Source organism: Myiozetetes cayanensis, unplaced genomic scaffold, assembly GCF_022539395.1.
Source record: "Myiozetetes cayanensis isolate MyiCay16 unplaced genomic scaffold, myiCay2020 scf3, whole genome shotgun sequence".
NCBI lineage: Eukaryota > Metazoa > Chordata > Aves > Passeriformes > Tyrannidae > Myiozetetes > Myiozetetes cayanensis.
The window spans coordinates 15,709,572-15,730,529 of record NW_026087521.1 but is presented as its reverse complement, the minus strand read 5'-3'; the positions used below and the strand labels follow the sequence as shown (position 1 = coordinate 15,730,529).

General features: G+C 33.5%; 1 protein-coding gene across 1 annotated transcript in view; it reads right to left on the bottom strand.

The window, feature by feature from the left end:
• The window catches only part of TBC1D22A (TBC1 domain family member 22A), a 166,168-nt gene that overhangs the window by 15,737 nt on the left and 129,473 nt on the right, over positions 1 to 20,958 (bottom strand). The window contains exon 12 of the mRNA XM_050324196.1: positions 17,838 to 17,933. Within this exon, the coding sequence (XP_050180153.1) occupies positions 17,838 to 17,933 (96 nt within the window). The remainder of the gene's footprint in view (positions 1 to 17,837; positions 17,934 to 20,958) is intronic.

The window sequence follows — 20,958 nt, the reverse complement described above, 5'->3', positions numbered from 1 at the left end:
GCTAGGACCAGCTTTTCATTTCTCAGTCTACTGCTGTTAAACACAATTCTAAAGAAATTACATAAAATCCAAACACATAATTCTCATGCAAGTCCCAGAGAGATGCAATTTTTCAAAAGCATACAGACAAAGAATATATTACTTGGACCACGGGAAAATAATAACTCTAAACAGAAGCTCTAAGGTACACTCAAATATCCTAAGGCCCTGGACTTCTAAGACAATTAAAATACTATCACATTTTCTTTATATAGTCTTTATTTAATACTATATATAGTATTTTCTTTATATAGTATTTAATTGTCTTACCTACGTATCACTATACTGACAAAACTAGAAATCTACAGTTTAACTTTGGCCAGTCAGAATTTGAGATCGAATTTCTGTATAAAATGATAAATACCTCTATGTTCATAAGAAATATGAGTTTGCAAACCAACAGCTGAATGCAGGGTTTATTCTTTGCTTATCTATGAAAGAACAGCCTTCAGATACAAACATGAGAGAACTAAATGTCTGACAATGGTGTAGGTTAATCTTTCCTGACTGCTCATTCTTAAGATTTCCAAAATTAAATTCCTAAAAGCACTTGGACCATGAGTACCTCTTCTTGGCAATCCTGGTCCACACACATAAGAAAATAACAAGTTTACACTTTAAAACTTCAAAAGAATCTGCATGTTGAAAGCAGTGACCTCTGTCATGGTATCAATATCCAAAAGAGCAGTTTGGCAGAGGAACACTGATAATTGGACAGCAGCTCCCTATCAGTCATCAAAGATCAAGCAAGTCAAAGTCCTTAATTTTCCCACTATATAAGGACAAATATTACTCAAACCAGAGAAAAATCAATATAGAGGGAGAAATCCTGTTTTCACAACAACAGCTTTATCATGTGACAATTAGTATTATGTAAACTAAATATAAATAATACTTTGTGGTATTTCTCCCTGGTGTTGGGTTCTTACATCCACTGGGTTTTGTAAAAATTGAAATTGCAATAAGAAAAGGTTTGTAGCCTTCAGAGATTCAGAGAAAAGCCTCAAAAAATTTGGCTGAAGGGGTTATCCAAAGAATTAAAATCACATATAAACTAAATGGGCTTCAAGGACAACATTATACTCAAATTCATTTTCTTCGGAGAATTGGACTTTTGACAAAATTATTTCTTTTAAAAAGCCATACCTCATAAATAAAATGCCATTGTTTTTAAATAAATAAACATGACCAAACGGTGTTTAAGGGTATGGCCAAAACTGTACTAATAATTCTAATGGATAAACACTTCAGTGATGCATTATGTGGTATAACATAAATGTTTGATGGTCTGGTTACTGACGGTGATGACATCCCTCATCTGTTCTTTGGTAGGCAGATGAGAGGAAGAATTCCTGTATTTATCACCATGATCTCCTAGAAAGGAAAATATAGCACAGCTTGGAAGATGTGGCCTTTTCTCATGGAAGAGAATGAAGACGCCAGCTCCATGAAATGTAACTTTCAGAGGTGTATTACTGCTGGCAATTTCAGTTCGCTTTAATAAGCTTGCTTGTGAGCTGGCAGTAATGAAGCAGTTCTGTGCTATGCTCTGTCATCTTTTCTCGAGGATGGCAATATTTAAGAAAGGATGTGGTAGAGAACAACAGCTATTAAGGATTTCAGATGCCCCTGTTTAACCTGCTGACCTATGTGGATCAGCACCTGAAACTAAGTAAGATGTATAAGAATTGTGAGGAAAAAAATTAACACAAAGCTTTAGTGAATCAGCTCCTGAGGAATGGATGCAACCATTGTAATTTGCTTAGCTAACAGCAAGAAAATGCTACTGTGAAGAAAATGAATTAGGATGGGATAAATGGGAGTTCTTACTATATTTGCAAAGGGATTTCTAATGCAAAAAACCACTACAGAGAGTAAATGAGCTGTCATGTGCGAAGACTTCACTCTTTATGGCAACTGAAAGAGCTAACTAGGAGGCTACAACAGTAATAGTAAATCTACTGTAATGGCATTTCTGTAAAAAATTTAAACCTGATTTGTTTACAAGTAGATGACAAAACAATAGGCATTTCAGCTCTTGTTATTCTTACTGTCTTTTGGTTGCAATGAGACAATTTTGTTGTAAGATAGCAAAATCTACATGCACCAGCATTTAGGAAACCATAGGAGAGAACAGAAAATTGAAAGAAAGAAAATTAATCCTCTTCCATCTGCTTGTCTCAAAGAAGGGCATATGTCACTTCTTGCTATTATTCAGCTCATACTCCAAAAGCTTCTGGTTTCTCTTTGTTCTCTTATCAGTAGTTTTGATTGAGTTTGGTTGTCAAGTGTACAGGCTCCTGTGATTTTAGTCTTCTCCAGGGTTACACACTGATAAGGCAAATAATTGACATTGTTATGCAGCAGTTTCTGCTGAAGAAATAAACATGGAAAGAAAACAGTTTTCTTTGTGGAGTGATGTCTTCAGTGACAGCTCTGAATTACTAACTAAATGAAAGCCCTGCCAGTGCATTTAGTTTAGCAGGTCACTTAAATTGCTCAGGACGAACAAGAATTCTTTCTTTGTTCAAGAAAATACTTTTATATTGAAATGGAGAAAATGCAGAGATCCCTTCATGGTATTTACTGAAAATAAATAAAAACATTTGTTGATGAGGGAAAAATACCTTACAGGAATCAGAAAGTGCTTTTTCTAGAAACTTACAGGACAATAAAATCAGATTTTCATTGCGTGGAAGATTTGATTTATAACTTGGATCTTAACAGCATCTCTGTGAAGTACAAGCCATAAAGAAAGGCTTACAGGAAATCTCTCCAGATTATACACACTCAGCATCACATCCTTCCCTTCCTTTAGCAGGAGTCAGACCAAACACAACTCTTGACAGCATGTGAAGATTAGGGGGTACCCCCATTCTACAATGTGTCCCTTCCAGCCTGCAAAATGCACTGCTGGATTTGTAGGAAGTTTAGTCCCAGCACCCTCAGAGCTGTAGAGCTTTGAACAGAAAATATACATCAATTTCTTTTTACTTCATGTAGGCTTCCACAACAAGGAACGACACAACTTACAGGTAGACCAAAATGAACCTGCTTCTAGAGTTCAATTATGTTATTCTACATGGTAACAAAAATTAAAAATAATGCAGAGGAAAAGCAGTGAGTACTCAACAACTATTGACCCTTTTTTAAACAAAATAGTGCTTTTCCTCTGCTACTAGGCTTTTACAGAGAATCACAATTTTAGACATCTTTTACCACAGTAATGTTGTTCTAACACTGTGTGCTTCTCAGTTGGTAAGGATAACTAAAAATTAGTAGATAATAGAATGTTTAGGAAGTATTTGTGTGAAGGCAAAAACATCATGCATGTTTTAGAATGAGGATTGCCATTTCAAAATTATACTCTAAGGCCAAATCATTCTCTAATTGTTTCAGCAACCATGAGAACTTCAAATGTTTTCTGTACTATATATGATAGCAACCATGTATGTCAGTGGCAGTGCTATTTGTCAGATACACAACACAAATTTGGGGCTCGTTCCTAGAGTCATAGATGATACTGTTAGGAAAGATCATTACTTATCCTGGTCTGACCTCTTGTGTGGATAGTAGAAACTAAGTCTAAACTTTTTTTTTCTTTTAAATTCCAGGACAAACATCAATTTGAAATCTTAAAGAGCTGCAGAAATTCATTACTTACTTTGTTAGTGTCTTGAGATTTTTCTCATATCAAATTTCTCACTATTAATCAATTCACCTATTGGTTTTCTTTTTGACAAATTCAATATTTCTAATACTTCAGTCATCCTCTCTGAGCCCTCTCTATGTCTTTGACTTAAGATATCAAAACTGGATGCAATACTGCCAAAGACAGAAAACCACCAAAAGGCAAAATAAACTCTTAGGTTCATTAATTCAAGGATTCAATCACTCCCAGGTGTGACAGCATCACTCTGGGAGCTCATATCAAGAGAGTTTCAGCATTGCCCACCCGATGGATCTCTCTCAGAGCCACACATCCCAGAGATATAACCTATTCTAATTTTCCTTTATTTGCAATTTTTTTTCATTTGACTATATCAAAATACAGCCTGCCTGAAGAGCTCAACTGAACAAATGATTCAAGATTTGTTTATGGAACTGCTTTGTTCTCCTCACTGTCAGAATGGTAAATCTGTGTCATCCACAGATTTTCATTAACCACTATTTTGTTAGTGGAAATGCTGAATAGCATCTTGCCAGTTACTGACTCCCACAGACGCTCACCAGACAAACCTCCTCTTGAACAGGACTAACAAAATCATATGCTTTTAGTCTCCCTAATACGATGCCGTGCTATATTTTTGTTGATATTGTTAAAAGCTATTTAAATGTACAGAAAAAAATAAACCACAGTATGAAATTATTATTTTGCACACTTGCATCTATCAATGTCAGTTCATTTTTCAAAAATAAAGATAGAAATGAAGCTGTTAGGAATGACCCTGGAGGAGAAAAAAAAAGTTTCATATATGATCTTAACTGATAGTAAGAAAATTGGATAAGTAAAAAGATTAATAATTATTAGAGAGATATTAAGTAAATCTGATAGATTTTAATACTTATAATTAAAATTGTATCTTTACTATCTTTGTGAACATATTATTTTCTTCCCATGGTGTCTTCTGACATAAATAAACAAAAATTGTCACAGACACAGGAAGCACTTACATGGTACAAGATTGCCATTAAAATCCACAGAGAAAAATTAACATAGAATTATTTTTGTAGATAATATTAATAACTCATTACTGTTGTTAGTTGGACACACTGTGGTCACTGTAGAACCACAGTCTCTTTACAGTATTATCCTCTGATATGTTGGAGCTTCCGTATTTACAGTCTTCCAGAAAACTAGGAAAAGCTTTGGATACACAAAGAGAACAAGCTCATTAATAGCAAGAGTTCTGATACAGCTGTAGATATATTAACAAAAATTAACTGAGTATTCAAAATCAGCATGGAGGCAAAAATAAATATCCAAGATTATCCAAATAGCCCAAAATATCCAAAATAATTTTAACTGAATTTCTTTCTAAAGAAACATAAACAAAGGCAATAAAATGACAAATTTTTTCATTACAGTTTCACATTCATGACCTACAGTGTCTCATGTACTGGTGAGGGATCATGCTGCCGCAAGGGAAATGATAACACACTTGGCAAGACTGAGATAGGACTGAAGGCTGAAACAGCATCCTTGCAGCCCCAGTGAAGCATAAAGTCAGGCTACTTACGATGACTGGAACCACTTCAACCCTAATGCTACCTCATTTACTTTCTAACATTCTGTTGAGATAGCAAAGTTGCAGTAAGGAATTGGAAAGCCACAACAGTCCACTGCTGATTCATGCTGTTAAATCATGCTGTTACTACATTATATTTATGCTGCTATCACACAACTTTATGATGGGAGACTTCATTACGGTCAGAGCCAAAGCAGATGGCGAACTACATGTTAAGAGGAAACACCACTTGCTTGCTTGCATTAAAATATATAAAGTCTACATATATCAGGTATATTGAGATTGTAATGAGTTTTTAGTTTTCTTTCATCTAAAGAGTCTGTATTTAGCCATGTGTGTTCTTTATATCTTCAGGAATACTGTGGTTTGGATTGTTATAGTGCTTCTTACAGTGCATCTCTAGCAAATCTATTTACCAACTATAATTAAACGATTTGAAAAAAAAATCTGGGAACCCGAACATCAGGAAAACCCTCTGCCTTACTTACAAGATTTTATCTGAAAAGCCAAATTTGGAAAGCACTAAACAAATATGGTCTATTGTTCACCTGAAGAATCCTCCAATCAAAAACTTCATCTTTTAATTTTGAACTTTGATCAAATCTTCAAATAAATTCAGATATTTCACTGGAGTATAATATTGGACACTAAGTTTCTTTCGCTGAATACCTGAACTTTAGCTGCTCTGAAATAAAGTGGGATATTCTCTCAATTTTGTGATGTCCACTGAATTACTTAACATCTTTTTAGACATTTTCATTTTTCCATAAGTAAAATCTATATTCATTCTGTGTCTAATTCTCATTAAGTCTGTAGAAATGGGCATTATAAAATAAATGTTAAAACACCTTCCAACTCCATGTTTCTGGAATTAGTCATTTTCTCTTGGTCAACTTTCTCAATTCTGTTGGTATTCAACACATAACTTTTAGCTGAATTAGTTTCAGTATAATTTGTTGACACACTGACAGTCTGGCATTGCTTTTCTACAGCAAATGTCCTCTATTATGTAGATATTTTTATCCTAAGGCTCAAATGGTTACAGCGGACAACTTTACTGAAGTCAAAATATGATAATTCTGCAATTAAGACAAACTCAATGTTTCCTCTGAGAAAGAAGTAATTATGATGAAACCATTCAAGATACGGTATAACTTTAATGTAGCAAAAAATGAAATCTGGACTGACAAGAACAACCAATGGAACTTACAAGAATCAAAACCCCTTCAGTGGCAAGAGGTGTACTTCTGTGTCAGGTGAAAATTCAAACATCCTGGAAAGTTACACATTATGTGCTATTGCAGTGCGCAAGTTATAGTTGGAATGTCTATAGATGAACCTGTTAAAAAGTTTTGTTTTGTTTTGTTTTGTTTTTCCCCAGATAGCATAGTCAGCCTTTTCTGATTTGAATGTTTTTGGCTGGGCTTTTTGGAGCTTCTTTCTTTGTTGGTTGTTTTTTTTAACATGCAGGGAGATTCAATACCTTTGAAGTTTTGCCAGACCAAAAATTTCTGGTGGTGATTTTATATTCTGTTGGTAGAAAGCCTTATCTGGTTTTGCTACTCACTTAAAATCAGCTACGAACAGCACGTCCAGAATGAAATAGCACTCTTTAAGAACATGGATGATACCAGAATATGGATGTAAAAACCTCAGCTCAGGTTTTTCATCTAATTTGCTACCAGGATTTTATTACGCAGTATTAACAATGACATTGTGTAAGTCTTAACTATAAAACAGAAAGTCTAAAACCTTAGCATCTTGGTAAAATGCTCTGCAAATTAAACTTGAATTGCTCTGCATATTTGCAAAACATTTTTTGTTTTGAAGCCTATTTACTGAACTTCTATTCTATTGATTCTCAATGTGCCCAAGTGAATATGCTTTGAAAAGAAGTATGATTATATTTATGTAACAGCAATGTGCCTCTGGATCCCTGAGGTCTTACTCAAACTAATCAAAAGCCTATGCCATTTTCTTCCTCTGGGATCAATTTAACTCTTCAACAGCAGCATTTATAAAAAAGGTGAGTTGAATTTGTCAAATGATGCAACTGAAGCCAAAATCAAATGATTATTCTGATTCACTTAAAGTCATCCAAAGACTTCAAGGGTTATCAAGAAACTACTTATGGACAAGCAAACAAAAATCAAACTGTATTCTTGCATCTTTCCCAAAGACTTATTAGACAAGCAGTATTCACCATACCAATTGCATTCTATGTATATACTTTAGGTCTCATTCTTTCTTCTAGAATAGTGAAATAGAATTCTGTTTCAATTATGACAATGTGATTTTTAGATGCAACATCACAACTACTTAACTTAAATGTAATTAGAAAACTGTGTCAAACCCATAAAGGTTTAGCAAAAGTTATTTATATAAACTTACTGATAAAAGACCAGATTTGTTGGAGACTCAAGAGTCTTCTGTTCCTAACCAGCTATTTTTTTCTCTTCGTTTCTAATTATCTTTTTAAGACTTGGAGGGAAAAACCCCTTCATTTTAACCTACAGAGTTATGAATTCTATGATAATACTAAATTTTCGTAAATGTGGATTCGTTGTGCTGTTTGCACAGTAGTAGAGTTAATGGTGTTTGTCTTTCTGAACACTATGGATTTGCAAGAGGCATTTTGCCATACATTTTCTGTAGTTTAACATAACAAAACTGTGGATCCTCTGTATCATGGAAAGAAACTGTACTAGGGTTTTTGTGTTTTTTTCTTTTTTAAACCCCAACCTATCATCACCCTGTGTAATATCTTAATAAAGTTGAGAAATATTCAAAACATATGACTGCCGTTAGTTAGAACAGTACATCTACAGTTCTATTAAAAAAATCCAAATGAACAACAAGAAAATATGCAATCCACATTATAAAGAGCATTGTAAAATTATTTTCTGACCTTGTAATGTCTAAGTACTGTTCAAGTAATTGCACTAGTATTCCTGAAGATATAAAGAACCCACAAGGCTAAATACAGATTCTTTGGATGAAAGAAAAATAAAAGCTCTCATTATAGTCTCAGTATAACTGCTGTCCTCACATGATTACCAGCTAAATATTTTATTTGGTAAAACATGCTTGTATGTTTGTATAATCACTGAAATAGAGTTCTGTGTGGCTATATCTGAAACTTGTAATGGTTCTTTATCACTAGAATTAATTTCAGATGATATATATAGACTTCATATATATGCAGGCAAGTATGTGTGAAGCTTCAAGTACTGCTCTTCAGCTCAGGAACAAATCGTTATCCATCATTAAATATCTTATGTGTGAATGCTTTAGGATCCCATCAGGATATCTGGACCCAAAAATTAGAGTTTCCGTTCAAAAAGAAACCTTTTTTAAAACAGCAATGATTACACTGCATTCAGTCCAGGCCAGTCTCATTAATCCAAAATTTGCATTTGCTATTCATTTTTGTTGCCTATTTATTGGGTGGCACTTCATTCTTCAAGGACAAGTTTCAACAAAAACAATCACAAAAGGGACATACAGCCATATTAAATATTTTCTTGCAATTAAGACAACAACATTAATGAAAATGAAAAAAAGCACTTAATCTAGCACAAATTTCACCAGGCAATCTCCATTAAAATATTGAGAATTAATTCCTGGGGCAAATAGGAATAGCTGACCAATTACACTATAAGGTTAATGGGTTCAATCTAATCCCATTCAAAATATGCAATTTCCAGGGAGTATAATGAAATAAAGATTTTTGTAAATTGCAGAACTTTGTAGATATGCAACAGTAGGTAGTCAGCTTTACAAGACTGAGTTAGAATCTTAGTGTTTTTATGGTACCCGGAGTTCAAGACAGAAATTATTACTATGTCATTGTTACTGGAATGATCTCTGAAGCTCTGCTTTCAGGTAACTCTCCATGTCTTCTCTATTTTGTAATCTTTTCCATTTACTTCTTCAAGAAACTCTGATTCTGAAGAAACTGGTCCCTTAGTCAGGGACCAAGTGATCCATTGGCAATACCCTCTTTTTAGGTTGCTCTGCTAATTACTCACTGTGCAAAATGGGTAGTAATTGAAAGGTTTAAAACCAATCAATTATTGGCAAGGATATACAGAACACATAGTATGATTTTACAGAATAACTGGAAGTAAAATAAGAGCGCATTTTAGGTTACACTCAGTTACAGTAAAAGGATAAAATTCATTACTAACCAAGAGTTAAAATTATCTTCCTATTACAACCACAAGGATATGTTTCCCACAAAAAAACCCCACAAACAAACTGTATCCAAATCTGTAACACTAAATTCCTTAAACTCAAATAATAAGAACAGAGTTGCACATAAAGGCAAGGGCTTGGGATTCTCTCAAGAGTCAAATAACTCTATCCCAAAGAAGGAAGGCTTGCTAAAGGAGCAGATATTTTTTTCCATGAAAACATTCAGAATGTGAAGGGATCTTCCAAGCAATACAAACTGTGTAAACACTACGGTCCACAGTTTTTCTCTACACAACAGCAGGTTTTACAAATGGAAATATGCTCAATATCTCTTTCCCTCTATTGAGCAGTCTCCACTGGATTTGCTTCTGGATGCTTCCAAGCTTCCATCCCTCCTCCTTACTGGTAGCATCTCTGGTAACAATCACTAATAACAATCACTACAGGAAACAATACTCAGGCTTTCGGGAGACATTCAAACCTTCAAGGAAGTCTTTACAGAATATTTAATATTCAGGCCATTAAATGTAAGATTTCTGTCAATGCCATGTTCCTTTGTAATTAGTGGAATGAAATAAATATTTGCAGAGGATAGGGTGAGATCAGAAGTGACTGATTCACACTTGTGTCTTTCCACTGACTGCAAATGTAATTTAAAGTGACTTTATTTCTAATTTAAGCCTGACTCACAGGATTCGCTTTCTTTCATTAAACCTTAAGCCTAGGTATATAATGTAACACATTTTCAATCTCACTGTAACATGAATCATATCTACATATAGTATTTGTACTGAACCATGCATCTGGTTAACACCTTTTTTGTTACTCAGAAGATTAATATTGAAAAATAAGGAAGACATATTAGCTAATATCACACATAATTTATTTAGAAAACAGAAATGACTGTTCACATTGTCATATAGTTGCTTTGTTTTGGTTTTTTTGAAGGGCACAGAGAAACATTAGTTAGAACTCTGTCCTACTAATATATGGTATAATGAACTCAATTGTCAAATACACTAAATCTGTTATTAAAGATTTTGTTCTGCATGAAAGAAGGGGTAGAAGTTAATGAATTGCAGTGTATTGTATCCAAGCACAAATCTGCCCTTTCAGTGCTTACATTTGAAATTTTTAATTTGATGTATCATCTAAAATTGCAACATATTCCCCACCACAAAAGCCACCTATTCACCTATTCATATAGAAACTAATTTGGAACTAAAACACATTTGGACTAAAAACACTGATGAAATCCAATGTTTGAAATGGCATGAACATTCACATGAAGAAAACACAGAATATTCAGGATTATAAATTACTATATTCCTTTTGAAGATTGTTGTTTCAAACAGTAAACAAATGTAAAAGTATTACACACAGATACTCGTGTGTAGTGAGTCAAAATATGTCTCCAAACTGTTCTGACAAGAGACATAAGTTCTTAAGACCTTTGTTCTTCAAGCATACTCCCCACCTACTTGCAAGAAAGAGCAGGTGGCAATCACTGCAAAACACTTCTTACATCTTACACATTTCCTCTAGAAAGAGCCACTGCAGCTTTTACAGTGAAGTACCTTGTTCCCTTTTAGATGCTCTCAACTAATGTGCTGGGGTAGAAGGCACTTGTTTCTATGTCCCAGTACCTTGAGTTCCAGATTTGTTAAACTCTTGAGTAATAAATGACTTGGTAAAAGCCATGTGCCTTGGAATTACACTTAATAAAGGTTAGAGTAAAAATGAAAATAAAGTTACTAAATCTCAACACTCATTACAGTTATAAACATGTATAAAAGATGAAGAAATTAAGGAAATATATTTATTCTACTTATATCAATATTGAAAGTTGTCCTATTTATCACCAAGGTTTTCAGCTTTCCGTTTTTCATGCTGCATTTCAAATAAAAGTTCTACTGATAAAGTATCCTGGCCCTGTGGAGCTAGTCTCCTTCAGGAAGGCTTTTTAAAATATCTTACTGTTTTGGCAAACCTATTTCATTACAGAAAAAAATAGACAGATTTCCCAAGATAACTCGTGGCAGCAGTAATTAGGTATTCCAGGACTTGGTTTTGCTCAATTGCTTTGGAGAGAGCAGAGCTTTGTTTCACAGACTCCTGTGATTTCTTTGATAATATTAGACTAGTTCATTATCACAAAGTAACTTGTGAGTTTCAGCAGCAAATACATATATTTAAGCTAATTGCAATTCAATATCATTGTACTGTAACTTGCAATTTTACTATGTGCAACAGTTCCAAATGTCTTGAGGAGTAAGTATGACTTCTGGGAGAGAAGTGGATGGAAAGAGGGCAGTAGATTCCAAATTCAGATATTACAAAATTTATCTGTGTTATAGTAGGTCTGTTAAATATTTTTAAAATGCCGGGCATGAGTATTATTACTATAGACTCTTGGCCTATAAACTCAAGCAAAAAAAAAGAGGTGAAAATAGGTGTAAAAATATGTACATTGCTATCTGTATGAAATGTAAATAAAAAGTGAGCTTGTTTGTTGCTATTTTTTAATGATTTCCATTCTCAGCTTTGCATATCAAGGCCAAGCTTTGAGAAAAAAGTACGTATAACATAGGAAAAATAGGCCTACAATCTCATCAAAAGAGAAAGGAAAGCCACACTGAAACCTGAGAGATAAGTAAGGGTAGTGTTAGGATTTTTATTTCCTTTTTCATCCTTCTTAGGTCATTTTTAGTGTACTACATAAACTGGTCAGAATCTTCTAGTAACCTTCTAGACAGAGGGCAAGTCCTCCTCCTGTTACAAGGCAATCACCATTAGTTTCTCCAAGTTAAAAAAGTATGGCATACAGTTTATCTTTTATATTTTAGTTGAATATTAAAATTTTGCAATAATAAGTTCTGTGGGATAAAACATATTTCTAAGACTGTATGTCAAAACATCTCTGTGTTTACTTTACAATATACTCACATGGGAAGTCAAGATATTCATGATAACCAAAATATGCAGAATTTTTTGACGAAGTTGAGGAGGGTTGTTAACAGATCAGATAAACTTTTGCCAGTCACATCATTCTCTGTTCATTAAGCACTTTGCATGCAAAAATAAAGTCAGTATTTTTATTATTGTAAATTGGCTCTTCAGAACATAAATGATTCAACAATGTTGAATCCCAGCTGTCTGCTACCAGTACTCAGAGATTAAGGAGCAATCTCACTTTAGATTGCTAGCTATGATGTTCAAAGTCTAAAACAGCAGAGCTCCCAGTTTCTTGCCAACACATGACAATATATTGAACGTCTTCCAAAAGTGCTCACAGCAGGGAATAAAATCACAACAATGTTAGAAGACAGGCTCTTTAAAGTTAGAAAGATTTCCACTTTCACTCTCCTTAATTCTTTACAGGTTTTGGTACATTCACAGAAAAGACCCTCTTAGGTTCCACACACAGAGGAGTGAGGGTGCAGGGTCCAGACCCATAAAATCATCTAATCATAAAGCTCACAGTGAAGGAGAGCAAACACTCCTCTTATTCAGAAAACTAATCCTTTCAGAAACATTTTTTTCCCTTTAATTTAGAAACATTTATTTTTACTGCAGTAGCAACGGAAATTAAATTTCTAGCCAAGTACACACCAAGCTAAATTAAAATATATTTATTAGTTACGCCTCATATAATATGAACGGAGAACTTCTGTACTTTCAAGCAGAAAAGGTAACTGTTTAAAAATTTACATCATAAACTAGATACAAGATCACAAAAGATTAATGAAACCTGTATTATTGTAGTTCAGTATAAAAAGATAGCAAAAAAATCACATTTCTGATATCTGATATGTTTCTAGAGTAGATAATTGCTAGGAAGAATATTACTATTAAACTTTTTAAATGAAAGCCTGTTACTTATATACACAGCAGTATGAATTGGTCTTCTAAGCATCTTGTTAGTATATATCTAAATTTTAATAATTTTAATAATGCACAATTGTGCATGCATTCACTTTGGTAATGAGGTCAATAAGGCTTATTTCCTAGTACTTATCTAAAATAATAATTAAACAATAATTATTTTAAATAATATGAATCAGAATAAAGCACCATTACTATTCTGAAGATTTTACGGCTCAAGTATAAGACAAGAGACAACAAATTCATAGAAAAGTAAAAAGAAGCAACAAAAAACTATTCAGTGTGACTGTGCTATTAACAGATTCAAGCGTACATGTCAAATCTATTCTGGGCATTGCAAAGAAACCAAAACTTAACAGAAGGATTTAAAGAAAAGTAACTGAGTATCTGCATTAGGTGCTCCATTTAAGGAAAGTGGTCACCTGGGAGACAGCACAGACACTTTTTTTGAGAGCCCAAGTGCACGATGAGGATCCGTCATCACTGGCAGTCAGCATCTCAATGCTGAATCTGAGATGACATGCAAGGTGTCAGTATTAGTCCATTAAAGGCCTTGAAAGACAAAGTGTCTAAGTTTTCCTGAGTGCAATAAAGGAAGGGGAGCTAAGGGAGATGCAAAGCAAGAAGGCAAGAAAAAATGGTCGACTGAAAAATGATCTTTACAGCTGCTTTGCAGTCTGGGTGAATGTAATTGAAGTAAAAATGCATTTGTCAAAGAAAAGGACACTGCAGTAATAAAGATGTGAGTTGATGACAGCACGGGCAAAAATGTCTGTTAGACAGACAGAAAAGCCTGTATCTTAGAATCATGAATAAGAAAAGACAGATTCCTTACTACAACATATTGAATATATTTTTACAGCTCAGCTATGACAACAAAATGATAACTTACTTAAATTAGAAATTTGAACTAAATCTAACAGATAAACCAGTATCGGTCTAACTATTACGTACTTAATAATAATTACTATTAGCTTATATTAAGTTCGACAGCTGGATCTGTCCCTGAAGTCTTGCATCTTTACAAATCTCTTAGGTATCTTGTACGTGACACCATTAAACTCAACAGCCATATTTTCTATTAATATTTTAATTCTAAATATGCTCAAAATTGTGCTTGAATATTTTATCATTTAACAGCATCAAGCATTCACATCTCTCAAGAATTCAGGAGAATTTTGGAATCATGTCCGTAGGTAGGAAAATGAATAAAAATAAATCAAAGTTTAAGACATGCTGATGAGTAGAAAGGTTTTCATTACTTGCATGTTTAATTACTTAGTAAAAACTAAATGAATTTCACATTTTTCATTCACAAAGCATACTTTATCACATTTTAAAAAATTGTATTTTTATCTACATTAAACTTTCGGCTTTTTTTCTTTTTTTAATCTGATACTAATATGGAACCAGTAAATTAACTTAGAACATTTATACCATCAACAGAAACATCATGAACCAAAAATGACCTGTTTGATTCTATAAAACATCACATCAGTTACAAAGGAAAATCTGAGGCAGGATTAAAAGGTCTTCCATTTACTGTCTGAACATTTTGTTCCCTTCTCCCACACATGTGAAGTATAAATTGTGAATGTGAGGTACACTGTCTAGGTAAAGAAGACTCTTCCTAGAAGTGAGAACCATGAGAGAATAACAAGCTATAATGAAAACTAAAAAAACCCTCATTCTTTTCAATAATATTAATCTTTGTTTACAGGAAAACATGTAGGTTTAGGCAGTGAGTGCAATAACTTGTTCAAATTATTCAAAGAAGTCAACTTCTATCACGACTTATCACCTTACAGTGAAAAAATTATTTTTTATGTTATTTGAAACATGAAAAATATGGCAGAGCATCCACACAGTTTTCTATGCTTGTGTTGCAAGTCTATATATATATATACCTCTTTAGGTATATACATGTACATCTATAATATATACATATAACATATATACATGAACATTTGAACATTGGGGGTCTGAGTTGGAACCTTTATTTCTTCCTCTATTTCCCTCATCAAAACTTACTTCTGGTGATATCTTAATACTTAATTCTACAGATACAAGCCAAATATCAAGCAATTTTCAGGTTGTATCACTCTGTGGTATGAGTCCAGTCAGCCTAACTTCTTTCACTGCAGAATTTCTTTCTCTGCTACACAACAATACACAAAAAAATCCCCCAAAACAAGAATGATATATACATGGTGTCTGTAATAAGGAACTATTATTATTGAGGGACATTTGGTATACAAGTCAATTAATCTGTTCATGAGGAAGAATAAACTTCATATTTTTACCGATTGCTTAGCTGTAGCAAGAAATACTTACGAGAATGCTCTTAAAATATTTGTTTCCAAAGACTATTTTCTATCACTGTCCTGTCTGTAACATTACTGATATTATACTTCATCAAATAATAGGAATAAAAGTACTGCATAACCAAGTCCTTTAAAACTCGTCTTTGATTCAAAACCTGATCAGTGTCTCATCCAGCATATCACCACTCCTGACGTTCTGGGGAAATTATTCTGACTTAAAATTCCTGTGAGGTTTGTAATTCTACTGAAAGAGGTCAGACATGTAAAAGAAGAGTAGGAGTTTTCACAGCTAGTAGTAAAGAACCAGGCCCTCTGACTGACAATTAGGAGAGACCTCCTTTATTCCTGTCATACACAGAGAAACAAATACAACCCACACAATGTGCAAGAGAAATTACTGGATGCATGTGATTCTTGATGCAGTTTACTGTCCAAAAAACTTCTGTACAAAATGTACTATAGCTATGACTTCTCAGTAATGTGAATTCAGTGCAATCATAGTACTCCAACAGCATATACTGAACTTCCCAATTTTCCAATGTAGTTTAAGTGCTTATTACTTGAGCTACTACTCTGAAGACTAAGCAATGATCTACAGCTATTATTAACGAAGTAGAAGAATAATGGATTTTATTCTTGCCTGTGGGACAGAAGTATCATTTAGAGAATTGATAACACTTTAGTTTAGTCATTTTAAAAGGTCACGTTACACAATAAAGAAGGCCAAGCCGTTTAGTGATAACATATGATAGTGATAAAACTAGCACTGGTCTACAGATCCTCAAAATTACTAATTGTATTTCTACATTGTAAGCAATCTAAAGCAGTCTGATAAATGTATTCTAAGTGTGTTCCTGATTTTTTACTTTGGAGTCTAGTTTACATACTCTATAAAGAAATTAAACCATAAAGGAATAACATAATTATTAAATAAGTAAACAACTCTGAATGCATGTAAGGAGAACAAAACAAATCTTCATAGTACTATACCTTGGGATTATTTACTTAAAACATAGTTGAAACAGATTCAGTACTGAGGGGAAAATTACACTTCTTGGTGCAGGAAAACAACAGGAAAAATCTAATAGGAAGGATTAACAGTGAACAACTGTAGTTGAGACGCATGGATATCAACATTAAAGTTGTTTTTGACAAAATACCATAAATTGAGAAAATCTGACAGTGTTAGTAGGTAGTATAAATTAAAGCTGTTATGTTGTGCCCTTAGGGATTAATTTATTGCAAAGATAGGCAACGACAACTAAAGCACTTTGAAGAAATCATTCTATGAAGAAAGATGAACTAGATTGAAGTGATGCACAAATTTGCACAATGGTTCATTTGTACAGGGCCACAGAGTTCAGTCAGATGGAGAGAAATAAGCTGGTAACGGGCCATTTCCCCAGCATAGGCAATGGTGGGGGCTTCACAGCACGGGTTGTTTACATTCAGCCTCCAAACAAGACTTTAGAGCCTTTCAGGCATTGAATGCATCATCATAGGGTAAAATCCAATACAAACATTTCTATAAAACTGAACTGTCACCAATTCATAAAAATAACTGAACTTCTACAAATGTATGCAAATGATTTGCCTACCTACCATATTCAAATCCTCTTCTAAACAACTTCCTGATATGCTCTTTGCTGGAAAAATGTAAGGTTTTGAAGTGTAGAGGCCTGAGGTCCTTTTCCTTCCTACTGAAAAACAGTCTCCTTATTTTAAGAGACTGCTTGTCCAGTTTTTTTTAAAGAATGAAAATTACCTTGTTATAGAAAGTTGTTATATCACATAGATGAGAAATTTTTAATAAATACTTCAGTGATGCATTTAAGATTAAAAAAAATTCAGTTACCTTTTCAGAAAATCTCTTTGTGAAATACCAAGGTAACAGCACCTCCAGAAATCATCTTCTCAAAGTCTGCCTCAGTTAAAACAAGACTTTTTTTTTTCCCCCAGTGTGGACTGCTTACAGTACATCACTTCAGACCTAACAGTTTTGGAGAAACTCTAACTAACAGTAAGACATTGTCAGTCCTGCTGCAATTGCTACTATTTGTCTTAAATTCATCCCCAAGTAATGCTAGGAAGGTAAATATAAGAAATACCCCCCTGTGCTTGAAAAACTATTCCCCTCACTTACCTGAAAATCTTTCTCTTCCAGGATCTCTTTCCTCCACCTGACAAGGAAGGCAGCACAGACGTACAAATGGAAGTGAGAAAAACCCTCTGGTTCAGACTAGAAAAAATAAAAACATATCACCCTTTCAATACACAAATAATAATACTTATGATCACCATATACTCCAAGGGTATTTTTATGACATTCACTACTAACTACAAATGTCAGGTACATCTGTCTCTCTCTGTATCACAAATATGCTTGTATTTCATCTATGCCAAACCTATTCATAGCTATTATCTGTAACAGGGAGGGAGGTGAGGTATGCATCCATTTCTCACATTTAAATTCATTCTTTACTGATGTGTTTTCCACTTCTAGTGTTACCCATTAGCTTGTATATAGCATGAATTACTGTACTGTCCAGCTCAACATTGTGACATGAACATAATGCTTCACCTCCATTATTAGAAGCAAACTCTACTACTACTGGTAGCTTTTGAAGTATAACTTCTGCTATAGGAAATTATTAAGCATTTTAAAAATAAACAATTTGCTCTATATTCAACTGAATTAGAGGTTTTCACTAAAGGAAAAAATATCCTCATTGTAACATGAAACATTTACAATTTAGTTTTGCATTCAGATATGCAGCCTTCTGTTCTAGTTCCAGTCGGCAGAATCTGTCACTTTACAAAATTCCCTCTAGAAATTAGTATTTTATAAGTATACCTAACAGTTCAGAAATATCGGTGATCCTATTTTTAAAAGACATCACTAGGTTTTCTCATACTACCAAATTAATCTTAGCTTTTATTTTCTATACCACTGAGAATTGAAAAAATAATTATGATATTTAAGTATCAATATGATGACTGAACCAGTGCTATGTAAAATCTCATTAAAAATTTTAAAAATATTAATTATCAAATTAAACTACATAATCTGGTAAATGTAGAGATATTTAAATGCTGATATCTTTATAATTTACAAGATCTAGCACTTTTAAAATATAGCAAGTTTTTTCATATTGTCTGCTGGTATTTCAAAAATGCAGTTTACTCTTTAGAAAAATACGGTATTCTGATCAAGTATAGTGAACTGAAACAACTTCTTATGTAAAGCATAACATCTATAAAATATCTATTTTATTGCTATTTAACCAAGAAGAACATTGTGTTTAAAATACGTGCAAAAACTACCTTGCTATCATAAGGGGGGAAGGAAAAGTATTCTTCTGCTACTTTCCCTTCTCCTCTACCCTTGCCTGATAAAAGAGCACAGTGGTGGTTAAAAGAGCACAAGAGGTTTGTACACCTTGTTAACAGCTACAGAAACTACAGATCATCTTGTCCACCAAATTGGTAAGAATTAAGAAAAGAAATAATGCCAACTATTTGGAGGGAAGATTTAAGTTTAAAAGTGTACTTGGAACTGAAAATAAGAATTAGCTAATTTTGGAAGTAGAAAAGATATGTTTGGATTATAAAATCCTGAGATATGTTTCCTACTCTAGGAAAACACTCGAATAACATTGCAAAATCCCAGGAGAGAGAAAGCATATGGTAATTTTAACTAAACTTCGCTCTAGAGTTTGTCTTAACCAGAAAAATCAAGGTAAAGTCCAGTTTACAATATCGAAGTTAGCATTTTACAGAATCATGTACTCAGTACCATTCTACTGAAAAATTCTTGTCTTTTACTTCAGTTTTGACATTTCTTCTGAGATGGAAAGTTAACATATATAAAAGCATAAAATAGTATCTCAAGAAGACATACTTGTAAGCCAAGTGCTGCTTCCACTTATCATATCAGACACTAACGTGACAATATTTAAATAATCAAACACAACTCTGAAAAATACAAGGAGCTAATTCTAAGAAAACAAACCTCCTCCTACCATATTGTGTAAATAAATTCACAGAACAGGAAGTATTTCTTTTAAATTCAGCCTTTGATAATGTTTTATAAACTTTCATCTCTAAAATTAGAAAAATATTTTAAAATTTTAAAAATTAAGTATAAAAACAGTCCTTGCGATCTATTTTTTCTCAGTGTGAACTGCAACCTCTTTCTCACTTTTAACATGAATTTTAAAAAAGTCCTTTAATGTAGTAGCCTTTAATCATACATGATCATATTATTTTGGATATACAACATAATCTCATAAGTGACCACCTTTCTTTAATTTTGGAAGGAAACAGGGAAGTAATGTCCAATGAAAACAGACTGTATTTAAGATTAAGTCCACAGTCTGTACAAGAAAACATCAACACATTTCCCAGAAGCTACTCTAAAGTGTAAGCTGTCACCAATGAAGATTTTCTGACATAGCAAGAACCAGCCCAGTTCACCATTGCGTGATAATCTATATGAGCTACAGATTCACTTCAAAGAACGTGTAACTGAAACACACAGCACCAGCCTCAGCATCTGCAATCAAACAGGAAAGCAGGGAAGAGGAGAAACGATGTTTGTGGGATGAAGCCAAACAAAGCTGGATTGAGATTGCTGAACACATAAATTGAAGTACAGAATTACTGCAGAGGTAGATAAGAAAAAGTAAGACCATTTTTGCAGATGAAGAAGTAGAAATACCAAATAGCCTGTAGGCAGAAAAATTTAATTTCAAGTAACAATTGTTAATCAGGATATTTGATGTACTGGATTATATGTTACCCTACCTAAATATAATGAAGGTGTAGACTACTTTAATTACATGATATAATCAAGAAAGAGAGAACTAAAAGAACTTGGTTTGGTAATAATATATACAAATTCTCCTTACACCTCCTCACCCTTCCAACATTTTATAATTTCTTGAAAAGCACACGGGAGAAGGAGACAGGTTTAAATAAATCTATCTGAAAGCAGCATTTTAACTTTCAAAGTCACTTTACAGTAGCTTTTGGTAAAATTGTTTATTTTGCTCTCTCACAGTGACTCAGAAAACCATATTGCATAGGTAGTCAAATTAGACCAAAGTACTCTCTTTTTCTGATAATAACCTAAGATTCTGATTTTAAACCTAATAATTCATTCTGTTATCACTTAATAAAGAAAATTCTCCCATTAAAAGTCAAGATAAATAGCTTTAAAAAAAAATAAAAGCAAAAATGCCCAGAACTGCAATTCTGGAAAT